At 40.7% G+C, this 16,248-nt stretch overlaps 2 protein-coding genes across 5 annotated transcripts in view; both read left to right on the top strand.

Moving 5' to 3' along the window:
- DHRSX (dehydrogenase/reductase X-linked) overlaps positions 1–16,248 on the top strand; it is a 200,959-nt gene that overhangs the window by 25,329 nt on the left and 159,382 nt on the right. For 2 of the 3 annotated variants that reach the window (XM_064711744.1, XM_064711735.1), the window contains exon 1: positions 16,101–16,234. The exons of the other annotated variant lie outside the window; for it this stretch is intronic. In XM_064711744.1, the coding sequence (XP_064567814.1) occupies positions 16,123–16,234 (112 nt within the window). In that variant the 5' untranslated portion in view covers positions 16,101–16,122. Of the gene's footprint in view, positions 1–16,100; positions 16,235–16,248 lie in introns of those variants that run through there. 3 annotated transcript variants of the gene reach the window in all.
- ZBED1 (zinc finger BED-type containing 1) overlaps positions 1–16,248 on the top strand; it is a 52,144-nt gene that overhangs the window by 25,306 nt on the left and 10,590 nt on the right. The window contains exon 1 of one of the 2 annotated variants that reach the window (XM_064711695.1): positions 16,104–16,234. The exons of the other annotated variant lie outside the window; for it this stretch is intronic. The gene's annotated coding sequence lies outside the window, so the exon portion shown is untranslated. Of the gene's footprint in view, positions 1–16,103; positions 16,235–16,248 lie in introns of those variants that run through there. 2 annotated transcript variants of the gene reach the window in all.

Below are 16,248 nucleotides of genomic sequence, written 5' to 3'. Positions count from 1 at the left end.
TGCCATAAGACCTATATGTTTCCATAGCATCTTTACCATGTTTCTTAAGGATCGTGCTTCACAAATACTTTCAAAAGGTCCAATCTCAACTAAGGAGTTGCAGGAATATTCTAAATTTGGTGAATGGTATGTGGAATTTTTTGGCTATGTCTGCACTAGCTCAGCAGAAGCAGACTGGAGGAAAAGTGATCTGGTGCTCCAGGGGTTTTTACTTTGGACCAAGTCCATGGCATGGCCTGAACACCTGCACACCCAGGAGTGTCTCATGAAGAGCCCCTCCTTCTGTAGCCCAGATGCCTCCAGGGTGCAAGCCAGGCAGGCTGCTGGGAGAGGCAGGAGCTGCCTCAAGAAGAGTGTGCCTTGATCTGAACTAACAGACTCCTGCAGGTGTACCTGCACTCCCACAGGCATCCATTTTGTGGTCAAAAATAGACATAAAAGTTGAGGTTATGCACAGCACTTTAGCTGGCCAATCTCTTCTGTGAAAGGATGCACTGAGCTGTTTTTCCAGAAGCATGACATTCTGAAGCCCAGTCTGAAACCCAGGGCTATGCTGCTTCTAATCCTAGCTCTCCTCTGAAATGCACATCTCTCTTTGTCCATCATTTTATCTGCTTATTTTCCTTGCCTGGGTTTTCTGAGGATTCAGTTTTGCACATTAGTCCTGAGATGTGCAGGCTTCCATATAGGCATTGAAAGAAAAATAAGTTGAAAAAAAAAATTCACATATACAAGTAAAATTGCTTTATCATTATCACATTTATTGTTTTATTATCATATAAAGAAAAAAAAAGGAGAGGAAGGAAAGAAACAAGAAGGAAACACAGACTTCATGATCAGGATATTGTCAAAGAGAAGTGGAGCTGGAAGGTGTCCAAACTTAGCGAGTATGCAGACATTTCCACAGTGCTTAGAATCTCCTCCACAACATCTGTGTTCAGCATCAAAATACTCTGTTTTGTGAGTTGAAAGAGTTAAATTTTCCTATTCCTTTCAAGTTGATTTTGTACTTGTATTGGAATAATGAATTAAATGCTATGTTTCTACTAAATGCTGCAGATATTACATAGGGTAGTATCTATATGGATATTTGTATTCCATATAGGTACTGTTTTGACAGTATCTATATGGAATACCTAAAACCCATAAATTTTAAGAATTTTTTTCTGAGAAAAATTTGATTTTTTTTTAGGATTTTTTTTTAGGATTTTTTTTTTCTGATTCAGCATGTTGAAATGTTGAAATATTAATGTTTCCCCAAGCGTGGAAATTCTTACTGGTTGTAATTATAATTATCCTAAATACTTTTGTTTCTTAAGCCAAATAGAGCAATAGCAGCTAGAATATGCTGGCCTACATGTTGTAATCTATTGAAATTCACATCTTATGCTTTTTATTTGAGCAATTTTCCCTAATTTTTATTTTCTTACTGTGTATGCAACTTATGCAAGACTTATTTATTCTAAAATAGCTGTTAGTCATTTAAATCTTTTGCTCTATTGTTTCTAACACCAGACATTTCAATAATGGCATCTTAGCAAAGCATAAAATGTCTTTGACTTTTTATGACAACATTTGTTTGATCTGTTCCCTTCTTGCTTAGGTTATGAAATTAGAGAAGAATAGCTATTGATAACCAAAGAAAAATATGTATGGAAAGTTTAAGATTTTTCCAGTAAGCCACTCAAGTATGAGCTCAATTTGTTTTTCTTTTATACTTCTTTTCTTAGGTATTGTCTCTTTTTTTATGACTATGTCTAGAGATACTCATATCCCCAGGTGAGACCTGAGAGGATTTAAGGGGAAGAACACACCATCTGGAACATTTTTCACTTTCTGCATTTACAACATGATTTAGCTGTACCCATCAGCTCTGCAGCTTGGCTTGGGCTGTGCAAGTTGACTGGTGTTTTTCTAACTGCTGTCCCATAGGATTTATGGTTCTGCAGTCCAAATCCACCTTCCAGATCCCTGCAATCTCACTGACAATTCATGATGTTGTATGAGGTTAGTTGAGGATACCATTTGCAGTTATGTGGAATCATGTAATGCCTTTATTTCCTTTTTTTTTTTTTTTTTTTTTTTTAACCTAGGGTCACTTTCTGGAGCAAATTAATGGTTTAATTACAGGGGCCTTATGGTCAGTAAATAAATTTAAGACTCAAAGGCAGTGTTGCAGTGACTAGTGATAAAGCAGAAGAGTCACAGTTTGGATAATAGATTTTCTACAGTATTTACATTTCAGTTATCACTGGGTTTTTTTCACTCTTGGGAAACCAGCCCAAAAGCAGACTGGCCACTATTAAAGCTGAAAAAGCCCCCATGGATTTAGAAGATGAAGGATTGGTTTTTGGCTTGCTCAAAGAGACTACTGGAGCCCTACTACAAGGCCTTTTAGTTAGGATTGATGGAGGGGAACATTTTGTGTTGGAAGGTCATTCTGGCTGCTGCTTTATTTTCTGTTTGTCATCTGTTTTTACAGACCTGAAAAAGGGCTGGGCATTTCCAGCCAGCCCTCCCTCCCTATCCTCCTTTCTACAGTATTCTTGAATATTCTGTGCAGCTCTGCCCTTTCATTTTGCAGCTGGGTGTCATGTCCAAAGAGAATCAAAGCCTACTGAGATGCAATCCATGGACTTGCCGGGCTTTGATTCTTGCCCTTCATGCATTATCAGAGAAAATTCTCAGCCTGAGGAATTTATATAACTGTTGAAAAGATACTAACAGCTGCAAATTGACTTTTCCTGGCCATAGAAACATAGAATCAGATTGAACAATTCCAAGGATCACAATTAGCACTAGTCCTGGAGATAGTTGGCAATATGGACCATAAGACCATGCAGCCTCTCTCTCATTCCTGGAGCTGGACTGTATCCACTGGGATTTTGTCATTCTGTGCCAGAGAAAGTGACAGGTGAAATTGAAACTTTATTTTAAACCTTTAACTTCCCATGTCACTTGACTATACCCTTGAAGGAAAGTGATTTATGATACTGGCTTTGCCTTCCTTGCTCTACTAGGAGATGAAGTGATGCCTGACAGGGATATCCATCTTCATTGCTGATATTTTGATTGGAATTGGTGGGTGCTAAAGATGCAAGAGACAGTGACTGTGCCTTTCAAAATATTAGGAGGTGAAGAAATATGCTTGAGGAGCTGGCAGATTATCAGAGGGGGAAAAAAATCCAAAAAAAAAGAAATCTCAGTTAGAAAACCAGTGGGTTTTTTTTGCTGACTCTGTTAGTTCATAGGGGTTTTGTCATGTAATTGGTACTGATCTTAACAGATATATTTCTTTCGAGACACACAACAGGTCTTATTTCTCAGTTTGAATATTTTCAATTAGTTTATTCCATAAATAAATAAAAAAGGACACTGAAAAATAGGCAAAGCCTAAGATTTTGCAAATCCACTAAGTATCACAAAATACAGGAGGATTTCTTCTGCTTCCAAGGCTGCTGGAGCTGGGTGGCAATTGGGAGTGCTTGGTATTCTGGTAGTGACCCTCCTCCCTTAAGAGCCAGATCCTCAGAAGAGTCACAGCATTGAGACACGAGAGCGTGGGCTTGGGTTTCTCTGCAGAAAGGTCAGAGGCAGCAGCCTCCAGCTGCAAGTGCAGGTACAAGGCAACAAAGAAAAATAAACAGAAGCTTTGCAGAGAATGGACTGATGCAAGGAAACAATATAACAAATAAATGTAAAACATTTTTTTCTCATTTCCAAACTCTGTCAAGGAGGACTGGTAAATAAAACTAGTCAATCTGTGCAGTGATTCCTAGACAAGAAAATGAGTTAATGTGCAGCAGACTGTAGAGCTGGTGGGCACCATCTCTACCTGTTTGTTTGTTTTCCCCTGACACAAATATTTCCTATCATCACCAATGATCATTTCTGGAGACACTGGACAGAGGTGATAAAATCACTCCACATTTCAAATACATGTGGTTTTTAGTCACCAATAATTTATGTTAGTTTTTTACTGGTGGCTACGAGTTATCAAGAAATGTATCATCTGGGTAGTGAAACCTGCTCCCCTCTCCTAAATGCAGAACAAACCTGAGAGAGGACAAACCTGAGTAGTGTGCAACTGATGCATAGTAAATGCAATTGAAGATAATATGATTTCTATTTGCAGGCACAATGCTAATACTGAAAGAAGAGCAAAGTTTCCCTTTGTGCAGGGGGCCTGAATGCACCAAAAATCACCTCCTGAGCACTCAATATTATGTACTTCTTGTCCTTCTCTAAAGATGTGAGTGAATTTCAGTCAAAGGACACAAATCAACCACATAAAACCACATTCAGTTCTTTTTATTTTCTACTGGAATCATTGCAGTTTGTATAAATGTAAACTGGTTAGTCTGGGAGCAGAAAACACCCAACCAACAATCAAGCTTAATTAAGTATCTGTACTAAGTGGGCCCACCATCCAGTGCAATGATCAGAAAATGGCTTGAAGTTATTGAGGAAAATCTTTGAAGCTGTCAGTCTAGTGCATAGTGAAAAGCTCAAATATAATAGATTGCAGTAGATTGGTCTGAGTAAGCAAGAAAATAGCAGGGAACACATCAGATTCTTGATATATGGAAAATCACTTTTGTTTTCTGGGAAAAAACCTGAAGCATCCATACATGCACTCAACAGGTGTGTTTATTTTCACATATGATATAGTTAGCAGCTTGTGTATCAATGTGTACATCAAGTGTTTGCTTTTAGAAAATTATATTGATTGGGGCTTTTTTGTCTTTTTAGAAAAACCATTGCAATACATACTGTGAGCATAGGGAATGACACAGCAAAAACAAGAGAGAAGCAATCAGCATGGTTTCCCCCCCCCAGCAGGAATAAATCATTATAACTATAAATCACACAAGTTATTACAGGGCTCAAACAGCCCTGAAAATTCCAAGTAGCAGAAGCAGATAATTAAAGAGGAAAAGTTGAGACCAAGCCTTCAATTTAAACTGTTTCAAGAACTCATTGCAAATCCCTTTCTTTTCTTTCTTTTCTCACTCTCTCTTTAAGTGGAAAACAAATGTAATTGGAAAAACAAAGTGCACCAAAAATATTACTTACAAATTGTCCTTAGCAGCATAATGGCCTAATTGGTGAAGGGGTGATGCAGTCCCAGAGTATGGAGAATGGCACAGATGGAGAGCAGTTGTGTGTGCTGATGAGAGGGCAGATGCTCTCAAAGGCATTTTGCAGCATTAGATATCCTGGCTCATCTCCATCGGCGGCACCAATCTCATCACTCCCAGCATGTGAAGAGATTTCACCCTCTAATGCCAGGGCTGCATGGCTGTAATGAGATGCACCAGTGCTGGAGACAGCATGAGAGCCCAGAAGCAGAATTTTAGGAAAACATCCAGAGCAGTTGTCATCTGTATTTTCATATGACCTTGCAGTTCAAAATAGGGTAGACAGCAGCCTGGCATGACTAGCTGATTCTGTGCAGGCCTTAACAGGAACATCCTTTGTTGGTGGTTCACTTATTACTCATCCCTTAGTCTCTGCCTAGTTTACACTTGCAGTTTTGCTCTATAAATATATGAAATACTCTTTATATCAACACCTCTTTCTGTGTTGAAGTCTCAGTTACAGTATACACTCCATTGTACAGTTTGAACAGGGGATGTCTAAATAAAAGTTGACAGATTGTGTTGAATTGTGAATTCCCTCTGAAGAGACATAGAAGACCTTTTACAGTAAACAGGAAATGAGTAAGACAAAAAAGCAGCTTATGAAATAAATTGTTTAAAGATAGACTGAGAATTTTTCTTTCCTGCCTCATACAAAAGTAAAGGACTATGAAATGAAATCAGAAGGTGGTAAATTATAAAATATTGTATAAAAATATTTTGTGACATGATATATATAATCATATAAATAAAATGCAGCAGACCTAGAAGAGACAATAAACTTAAAAAATATTTTTGAGTATCATCTACATATCAAATACATATAAAGAGACAATTAATGGCAATAGGATGAAAAAAAGGATATAAAATCTTCAGAATCCTAGCATAACAAGCATTACTAAATAGCAGAATAATAGGTAGAGAAGGAAAGTAGAGATTACCAGGCAGGAGGTTGTTTGCTGAGAAGATTTTAAACTTCCTCTGAGATACCTGATCCTGGCTGCTCTAACAGATATATACAAATCTGTGCTGATTTTCCATCTCATCCAGTGCGGCCCTTCAGTGCTTGATCCTGTGCCTGAACTACAGATTATGCATTCTTCCATATGCATTTCAGAAGCTGAGTAAATTTTTTTTTCATAATATCATGATTTAAACTAATTTTTTTGATTAGCAGCAGGATCAGTTAATAATTAAATAGAGAAAAAAATCAAACTGCAGGTAGAAAAGAGGCCATTTCTTTGATTATGGGCAAATTTGTACACTTTTCTGTAAACAAACTGTATTTTGATGAAGCAGTAAAGTTCTCTTTCATTTCATACTCTCCCTATTTATTCAACAACAAGAAAGACAGAACCAGATCCTTGATTGCTATTAATGGCATATTGTAAGCATTGGTTGCAAGACAATGCAAAACAAGGGCATAATTGATATCATGACAAACAAAAACCAAGGGAAGACAGATATGAAATCTTGGCTTCTCCTTGAGAAAAAAATCAAAAACAAACTAATAAACCAACAAAAACACAGTGAATTGGCTGTTAATAGTCTCATAATTAAGAAGCAAAACCCCAATAAAAGGCAGGCTGGCCAGAAGTGAAATGGGTGCAAGACCCAACATGCAAGTTGCAGGAAACCCCCTTGGTTTTGCAATTAGAAACCCAGCTAGTGAAACTATGAGCATAAAGCCACTCATCCTGTACGTAACTTATGGTTTTTGTTGCTTATTCTGCTTTCATCTGAAACAGTAGTAAAGGCTTCTGGAGTTACACTTTTGATGGGTAAAAACTTGTTTGCTAGGGCTTGCAACTCCAATACATGGTTATCAGGAGAATTTGGACTCCATCACTAGTGTTTTTGTAGCTAGTCCGTGTTACAACCAATATAACTCCTTTATTCAAAGTAGTAACAACACTGTAATGTGATTTATATACAAAAATCCCTACTCTTTTGAGTAAGGAAGTTACAGCATAAACCAATACCTTTAAACACTTCTCTATTCACTCCTGGGTGCAGAAAATGCCATTTGCCTTCCACATGCTTAATACAATTTGAAAATGTTATTTTACTCCCTGTACACATAAATGTGCACATACATTTACAATGTATATATATATAAATATATACTTTTTTTTGTTACTAAAGTAGTCTAAACTCACTTTAGTAATCTAGACTTTAGATAAATCCGCTTTGAAGTGAAGTCAGGGGGTAGGAAAACATCTTCTAGCTGGGATTATGGAATAAAATGTTCTGTATTGCTAAAGCAGCTTATTCTATACTTATCAATTAACAGTTAGAGTGACAGTTCTGACTGGGTGATGGTATTTTTGCAAGTTTCTGGAAAACAAATAGGCTAGTTTTAAGAAGTAGGTTTAAAGATTGCAAGTCATCTCTTTAATTGTTGGTTGGTTTGGATTTAGGCCTTTTCCTTGATGAAAAAATACTTGTTATAAAACTGTTTTAAAAGCTTCTTATGCATGTAAAATACCTATGCCATTTTATAATATAATGCTGGTACTTAAACACATGCTCTTAGACATACAAACACACACAAAAAATCCCCGAACTCAGAGACTAAGAATTTAACATATATACAAGCTGAGTATACTATAGCTGAGTCCTTTAGGTTAGGCTTATTGTCATTAAATACTGAATGTAAATGGCTGATATTACTGAAACAGCAGCAGCAGATTAGAAAGTAATATGAAGCCAAGACTAATCCAGAATCTGAAATGCATCATTTCTAACCACTGCACCTCATGGGAATCTGAATTTCATCTATCAGGCTCAAGCAATTTCATCTCTCAGAGAAGCCAGAGGACTAAGAATTACCCACTTTGTTACATATTTGAGAATATCTAGCGAGAGATTTTTAAAAATGGCCAATGTTTCATTCTGTACTGTCTCAGCAGAGTGGGATGTGATGATGATGTTGAATTAAACTACCATCTTAATAGACTTTCAAATTAAATTATCATAAGTAATGGATTACATATAATCAAAATAGTTTATGACCTCTAAAAAATATGAAGACTAATATCATATATAAAATTGGAATCAGACATAGAATCATAGAATATTTCAAGTTGGAAGGGCCTGAAAGTATTATTGATTGCAGGTCCCTGCTCCTTGCAGGACTGTCCAAAAATAAACCATGTGACTAAGAGCATTGTCCAGATGCTCCCTGAACTCTGGCAGGCTTGGTGCCATGACTACTTCCCTGGGGAGCATGTTCCAGGGATCAATCAAAACTGAAAGTGTGTTCTTAACAGCTGTCAGGATGAGCCTTTGGCTTTTTCCATCCTTTAAATTATTTTTATAAGCAGAATGAAATTTCTTTGATAATTTCTAGGGCATACATTCTAGGGGGTCAAACTACAATTCTGAAACATTTGGCACTTCCTCAGAGACGAATATTGGAGAAAGTGCAAGGTGTAAACCCTGCTGAATCTTCTCTGCAGTTGTTCTTAAGGCAATTTGGCATTGATCACACTTTGATTTGCTTTTACGCTGAGAAAAATGAGATGAAGAATGAAAAATAAAGCTCAGTGTTTACTGAGACTTGGATCATCCCAAGGACAAGGAATGAGAAATGTCTCCTCAGCCATCAGATGTCTCCTCTTACCTTGTCTATGCCACATGTGAATTCGTCCTCAAAAATAGCAGGAGATACTTACTCTTTTGTTTAACTTTTCCCTTCAAATTTAAAATGTTGAGTCTGTTAATTTCTTGGCCATGTGAGTTTTTCACACAGTTCCTTTGTGTTTGGTGAATTAATGTAATGCTATAGAATAGCCGAAGTCCAAACAAGCAGTGCACAAGCCAAACATAAACAAGTTATATAACACTGCAATCATTCATTTATTAAAGTGGAAAATTCAAGGCATACGTAATCTTTTTGGACAACTGACAGGCAGGTGTGATCAAGAGAACAGAGAATCCAGTGATTGTAGGCAGATAGAGAGACAGGTTTGTCTGGGTGATTAGAAAGTAAAGTGAGATGGAATTGGGAAAAATGGGAGAGAGCATTGGCTGTCCCAGGACAAGGAGAAGTAACAGTGCAGAGATTGCTGAAAGGGTTAGAGGAACAAGCTGCAGCAGTATTAAGTGTCTAGGGAGATTAGGGAGACAGGACCTATTGACAAAGAGTAGTGCAAAGCATCTGTTCCAGAGGCAAGGGATAAAAAGAAGGGTAAAGTGGGTTTAAAGAACTCCCAGACCATTTCCTACTCTCAATAATCCCCCAGTGTATTTGATATAGAAGGGAGAAAGAGAACATCGGGCCCTGCACATGTCCAGCTCAGGTCACTGCTGCATCCCCCTGTCTGTGATTTCACCTCTCAGCACATGTCTGCCTGGGGTCAGGGAGGGGCAGCTGCCCCTCGCCCCAGCACTGCCACAAGATAGGTGATTTTACTGCACCAGGCTTTTCAGCTCCACTTGCTTTCAAACATCCTCACCCTACAGACCAGAAGGCTGCCCATCTTCATCCTTCCCACTGCATGACATGATCAAGGTTAACAGTGAGCTGGAACATTTTTTAACAAAAAGTTAAACCAAAGTGAACCAACCTCTAGGCTTTCTCACAGTTCTAATCTTCTGTCACCTGCATGTCTTCCTTTGCATCATGTTTGGCCTGATCTTCCCTCCAGCTTGTTTTACACATCTCTTTACCCATCACTGCATTTGCTCTCTCATATGCCACAGTCTTAGAGACAGACAGCTGGAAACACCCAGTCAGTCTTTAGAAACATTAACAGAAATAAGAGATGCTCTTCCCATCCTTGGGGGAGCACTGAGGTCAGAACTGCCCCCAGGGAGCCAAGTGTAAAAGCAGTGTGGGTCCTAAAGACAACATGTAGGAATCCAATCTAACAAGCCAATTGTCAGTTGTTGAAGTCAATTGTTGAAGCAAGAATACATCTGGAAAAGTATCTTCATACTGCTGTGAGGTACACACAGACAGACTGGGGTCACTTCAAGCTGTATGAAAAGCTCATAACAGGTAAGAAAAAACACCTGCTTTTCTGGCAGCAGCAGGTGCCTCCACTGACTGTCTAAATCATCAGTCACAGTCCCAAACTCACATGCATGTGCATGGGGCACAATCGTTGCCATTTTGGCCAATTCTGTCCAGCTCTGAAGATCTTGACATTCAAACTCCATCTCTCAGCTTCCTTGACCTGGTCACCCATCTACCATCAGTGTGAGGACACCCTGCTTGTGGCGTGGAGTCACCTGCTTGTCTATAGCTGATATGCCCAAAACCAAGACTCTCATGTCTTCAAGGATTCAGTCCCACTGCTTCCTGAAGCTGACTGGCCAGCTGCAACAGCAGTGAGTGCAATATTCAGGAAGTGTCCACAAACAGCACAGATGAGACCGGGGCACTCTGCTTTCAAACCTTCAATACCAACAATAGCAGTGCTGTCACAGTCCCATTTGGGTAAGGGGATGGGCAGGATTACGTGCACCTGAAAGCTGGTCTGCTGCGTTCCCCCCACAAACCTTGCCTTGAGCAATTTTATTTTATGTGGCACTCAAGTATTCTTGCAAGCAGATGCAACAAAAATACAGGTGCAGATCAACTCACGATGCCCAGTTTTTGAGGGGTGATTCTGCTTTATTATTTCCTTCTTAATAGAATAGTGCTAGCCACACTGATGAAAGATGTGTTTGTCTTACAGTATTGCTAAGGAAGAGATCAAAGACAGGTGTCATGGACCTGGGTGTCATGGAAAACTCTTGCTCTGCACCATAATAATCTTTCTATCCATTTACTGAACCCTAACAAAATACCCTTAGCTATGGGCTGGGCAGTGCTGCATAGGGAACGCCACAGGTGCTTGCAGACATCCCTATACAAACACTGAAATAATCACATGGCAGTTGTTGACACTAGATATCTTTTAACACAAATGAACTAACTGTCAACAAAGCCATTTCTACAGTGGGCATAAATAATCTTTTTTTATTTAATAGCATTATTTTCTTGGTGTTAGAATATTGCCAGTACACCCTGCTTGTTTAAATGTCTGAAATTCCTCTGCTCGTCTCCTGTCCTGACTAACAGAAACACCAAGCCATTATAATGCAACAGCTTTTCCCTTACCCCATCTGAGGCATTAAGGAATGTATTAGCCAGAGTTGGATGTTCAATGGAACCTTGACACCCTGTTCTTCTTTTGCTGTGATTTTCTGATGAAAATCAATTCCTCTGTTTCACTCTCTGTGGGTTTTGTTTCTATTCTTCTCTTTCACATATATGCTAGTTCTTATCCCCTGAGTGCTTATCATCCCTTGTGCACAGGATTTTGTCAAAGTGCTTTTGAAACTTCATGTATGTTAATCAATCAGTTAATCTACTTACAAATATTTTCCAATAAATCCAGGAATTACATAAGAACTGATTTCCACTGCTGAAATAAGGCTGGTTACATCTAGAATTTCCATATAACTTGTTGTTCTTTCAGCCAAGTCAAGTTGTCCTGTACAGTGTGAAGCCTATTAACACCCTTGCTCAGTTCTAAATATATGTAGTATTTTAAAGTGTTTTATGATAAAAGTTTTTAACAAAAGCTTGTGTATTTTTGTTAGCACCTCACCTGCCTTATGTCTCCATGCAAGTTTTGTGGGTAGATATGTTTGGAGATTTAAAAAAAAAATTGTATTTCTGTAATTGCTTTTTTTCTGCATACCTTCTTCTAACTCTGATCTCAGAATCTTGACTGAGAGGCAGGGGGGATGCTCAGAACTTACCTGATATGGAGAAGGCATATGAGGGAAGGGGAATGTCAACCAGACTAAACCACTCATGCTTCAGGCTTTTCAGACCAGATAGATCCTGAAAGTGTGAAATACACTGAATACTTAGATGTACAAATACAAAAGTTGTTGCAGACATGATTGATTAAAAAAAAACCAAAACAACTCAGCAGGAACAATATGCGCACTATACTTTTTGCATAATAGCTGAGTGGTTTGAGCATTTTGTGGATGAGGAGAAGCTGTTCCTATTCCAAGACTCCACTGCATTTATTAGTCCCTATTTCGTCCTGTTCTTCTCTAGTCTAAAAGGTGTAGATTCTTCAGGGAATGTGGATTTGAGCACTGTTGCCTCTTTCCCGTGAACTTAGATGCTAGGCTAAAAAACCCTCAGATTTCTTTCCTTTACTGTGTTCCTGGGTGTCACCTCCTAATAGCCACACTGGCAAAGGTAATTCTTTTCCCAATGAGACCATTTTCTTGAAAAGTGAAATACCTGAAAAAGGCTGATAGGGACCAAAAGCCATCCCTATTCATGGGGAAATGCTGTAGCATGGTTCTGTTACACAGAAGGTTGATCTTAGAGTTGATCTTAGAACAATCTATTGTCTATCTTGCCCAGTGTAACTGAAGAACAGTAAGTATGTCCCTTCAGATTGCCCACAGCAGAGGAGCCTGCTCTCAGTCCCCAGGACTGTGTAGCTTGCAGACACCTCTCCCTCTGGCAAATATTCTTTCTAAGTAACATAGGCTGCCTAAAAACTTACTGCTCTGTACAGGCCTGCTATGCTATGCTTAAATGCCCAATATTATGCATGATGATGTCTAGTTTGAGGGAACCTAAAATTACTCTTCTTGCATAGAGGAAGGGAAAGAAAGGCATATGCCAAAAAAAACCAAAAAACCCAAACCAAACCAAAACAAAAAAGGCAGCCTGTCAAAATTGTCTGCAGGTGAAAAAACCCCTACCATGAATTCCACATGTAATCCCAAGTGACTGTTTCCCAGCATTGCCTATTACTGTGAGCAACTCCCTACTGAACCTGAAAGCTCCTCAGGCATTTAACTATATTCACCCACACATGTTAAGGAGATCCTGTTCTGGGGAGATAGGCACTTATCTCTTGCCTCAAGTCCCAATACAATCCAGCTTAGGAAGACAGGCATTTAAATCCCTTTTAGAAGCCTGAAAAATTAGCAGCAGTCAGAATTATGTCTGGCTTTTTCGGACATGGGCCATCAGCTCCCACATGGGTGCAAAAGGCTGAGAGCATGACTTGAGCTAAGCACAGGAATGCAAGTGTGCATTTTACTATTAGAGAGGGACTGATGTGTCACTGACATCTTACAAGACTACCCCAACTATTACACCACACTTGGGCAGAAAGCATCAACCTCTGCTACTGTGTGTGGATATGAGGAGTTGTTGGCTCCAGTTCTCACCTCAAGAGAAGAAAAAACAAGGGCAGGAAACTTACATGTGGAAAACATGTGTCATACAACAGACAAGAAAAGCAAAGCATAACTTGTAGCTCTCCACCCTGTGCCAGAGAGCATCTGGGCTGCTAGGCCAACCTTGGGTTTGCTTGTGTCCTCTGTGATGTGGCCCTGTGCCTCATGTGTTCCAGGCTGCACAGGCGCTCAGCTGCAACACCCACCATCCACACTACCCCACGGCTGCTGGTTCTGCCATTCTGCTGGGAAGTTGGGACTCAGGGCTTAATTAGAGTCTAAAAACATCACCCACTTCCTTTCCTACAAGTTTTTGCATCTTTACGCAAAATGTGGGTGGAAGCACTGTGATCTCATTAACGTCAGTCCTGCAGGGGGGATAGAGGCTGGATCCTGTGTTGATGGAGTGTTAGGAGTGTCTCAGATGAGTTTCCAAGAGGACATCAGTGCTCTAGCTGCAGGCTGGCTTTACCCACTGGCACTGGGAGCTCAGTTCCAGCCCGTGGAAAGAAGGAGGCACTCTAAGTGCCTCAAAGAAAGCTGTCATTTTCTGCAGGTCCTCAGAAGTGCCTCTCCTTGTGTCCTCTGCCCATACAGCAGAGCTGAGGAAATAGATTGCTCCTCTTGTCCCTTCCAGGGCTAAGACACCTAAAATTTCATTGAGGTAATAACGACTCAGTAAGCGATCTAAAATAGTTGGATGAGATTACAGCCTGAATATTTGGGGCTTTGGAGTAAATGACTGCAAGACAAACCAAAGTGTCAATAATAAGATGCAAGCTGTTGAAAACCAAAGAAAAGAAAGTATTGATTAAAATAAGGATGTATTAGAGGACTATTTGAAAAGAATCAAAGACTACAGCCTTTTGTAATTATTTTCATTCCTCCTCCATGCCCCATTAGCCTTTAGAAAAAAAATAATTTAATATCTTGTTGGAAAAAAAATTTCTTATCTTTTCTGTGACGCTGTACTCATGAACCATGGAGGGCTGAAAATCATTTGTAATACACTGAGAAAAAGTAGTAGGTCCAATAAGACTGTAATGTTAACCCATCAGTTTTCCCTCAGTTAGTCTAATTCCTTGGACAGCATTGCCTGAAAAAAGACAGAGGAGTATTTATTGCAGTAGCTTGAATATGCATCAATTGATTTTATTATACTAGAAAACCTGAGAAAGTATGGTTTATTTATATACAGATTGTGTAAATACACTGTAGGCAAGTTTCACAGTTTAATGTTGAAAGGGCTTTCATTAATGGTTTAGTTCTGAGAAAAGGATGTAAAGCAACATAAAAGAGTCAGGATTTGATTTTTACTGAGATAACTTGAAAGAATAATTCACCTTTAGTAAATGTGTTTCTTCTTTCATGTTGTTTTATGTGTTGCTCTTTCTAGTACTCCATGCATGGTTGCAAAAAATATACATTAAGAATGAATCTCTCATTGATGTGACTTAATGATGTCTATAATTTATGTTTGCCTAATTCTCTGTGTTAATAAAAAAAAATTACCAGAGATCCATAAAATTAAATGGTTGGTTTTGTCCTGGAGCAACTACACATATGCTTTTACTTTGAGTGTGTTTCTGACAGAAGACATGAAGTCAGCTCTGCTGAGCAATCTGATACTGAAAAAGTATCTTGTTAATCGTATTGTTTTTTAGAAAGTATGGAGTGGGGTTTTTTTTAAAGGTTAGGAGACTGCATTTCAAATACACTTTCAGAACTTTGTATGGCTTCCCATCCTTCTCAGAGACAAAAAGTTACCTAAAGATTTGAAATTGAATATATGGGCCAACGTCTTCTATTGTGCAATGACTAAGTTTGGTTTGTATCGATACTGAGGCTCATCTGCATTTTTGAAAACCCACCGGTTCTGTAAATGAAAGCCACGGCATCAGGACTAGGCGCTCTATTTCCTGTAGCCGAAACCAGCCACCTACCGCAAGAGCTGGCAGATAGGACCCGCTTCTCTGTCACGAGTACTCAGGCTAAGGCTAAAACTGAAAACGCGATATAGCATGCGATACACCAGTTATCGTTGTAAAGAACGTATTCGTCAGACAGGTGTAAAATTCCGGCTCCTAAGGTAGGAAAGCTCCGTACACCGAGCTACATTTGGAGGAATCGGTACCTGCAACTGAGACCTCGAGAGGAGTGAGCCTGAGGGATGCCCGAGGTGAGAGAGGCCGTGGGAGTCGGCAGTAGCCCCTCATTTGTGCCAAAGTGAAGGGAAATGGTGAGACAACCCGATGAGCGCTTTCAGCCACGGCATCCTGAAGCAACGCCGTGTGCTCACTCCGCCTAGGCACTGACAGGCTTGTAGCTGTCACGGATGTGGCAGCATGAGTCCCTGCGCCCCAACCCCGCGGCCTCACCGGGCGGGCTGTCACGCTGCTACCGCCTCCCCCCTGCCTGCAGCTGCCGCCCCTCTCCGTCTCCCCCCTGCCCAGCCGCTCGGGCGTCCCGGCGGGGGCTGAGCCGCCGCCTTGTCGCCGCTGCCGCCGCCGAGGCCGGTCCGCCTGCCGCCGCCCCTTCCCTTCCCCCGCCACCGCACATGCCCAGAAGGGCGGGAGCCGCGGCGAGCCCGGGCGCTGCTGTGACAGCGGCGGCGCTTTCCCTTCCGTGGGTGGGTGGGGGCCGCGCCGCGCCCCCCGGCCCGGCTCGGCCCGGCCCGGCGGAAACACTGCGCCGGCCGCCGGCTGACCCAGTGCCTTCCCCGCCGCGCCCCGAGCCCACTGCCGCCGCGGGGCGGGAGGCGGCCATGTCGCTATTGTCTGCGCTGGTGCCCTTGCTCCGGGTGTACTGCATCGGCCTCCGCGTCATCCTGCACCAGCTGCGCCGCCGCTTCCAGCCGCGGTGCGCCCCGGCCTCAGGTGAGCACCGCAGC

Source organism: Zonotrichia leucophrys, chromosome 1 (assembly GCF_028769735.1).
Source record: "Zonotrichia leucophrys gambelii isolate GWCS_2022_RI chromosome 1, RI_Zleu_2.0, whole genome shotgun sequence".
NCBI classification, from domain to species: Eukaryota; Metazoa; Chordata; class Aves; order Passeriformes; family Passerellidae; genus Zonotrichia; species Zonotrichia leucophrys.
This window is presented reverse-complemented; position numbering and strand designations above follow the sequence as displayed.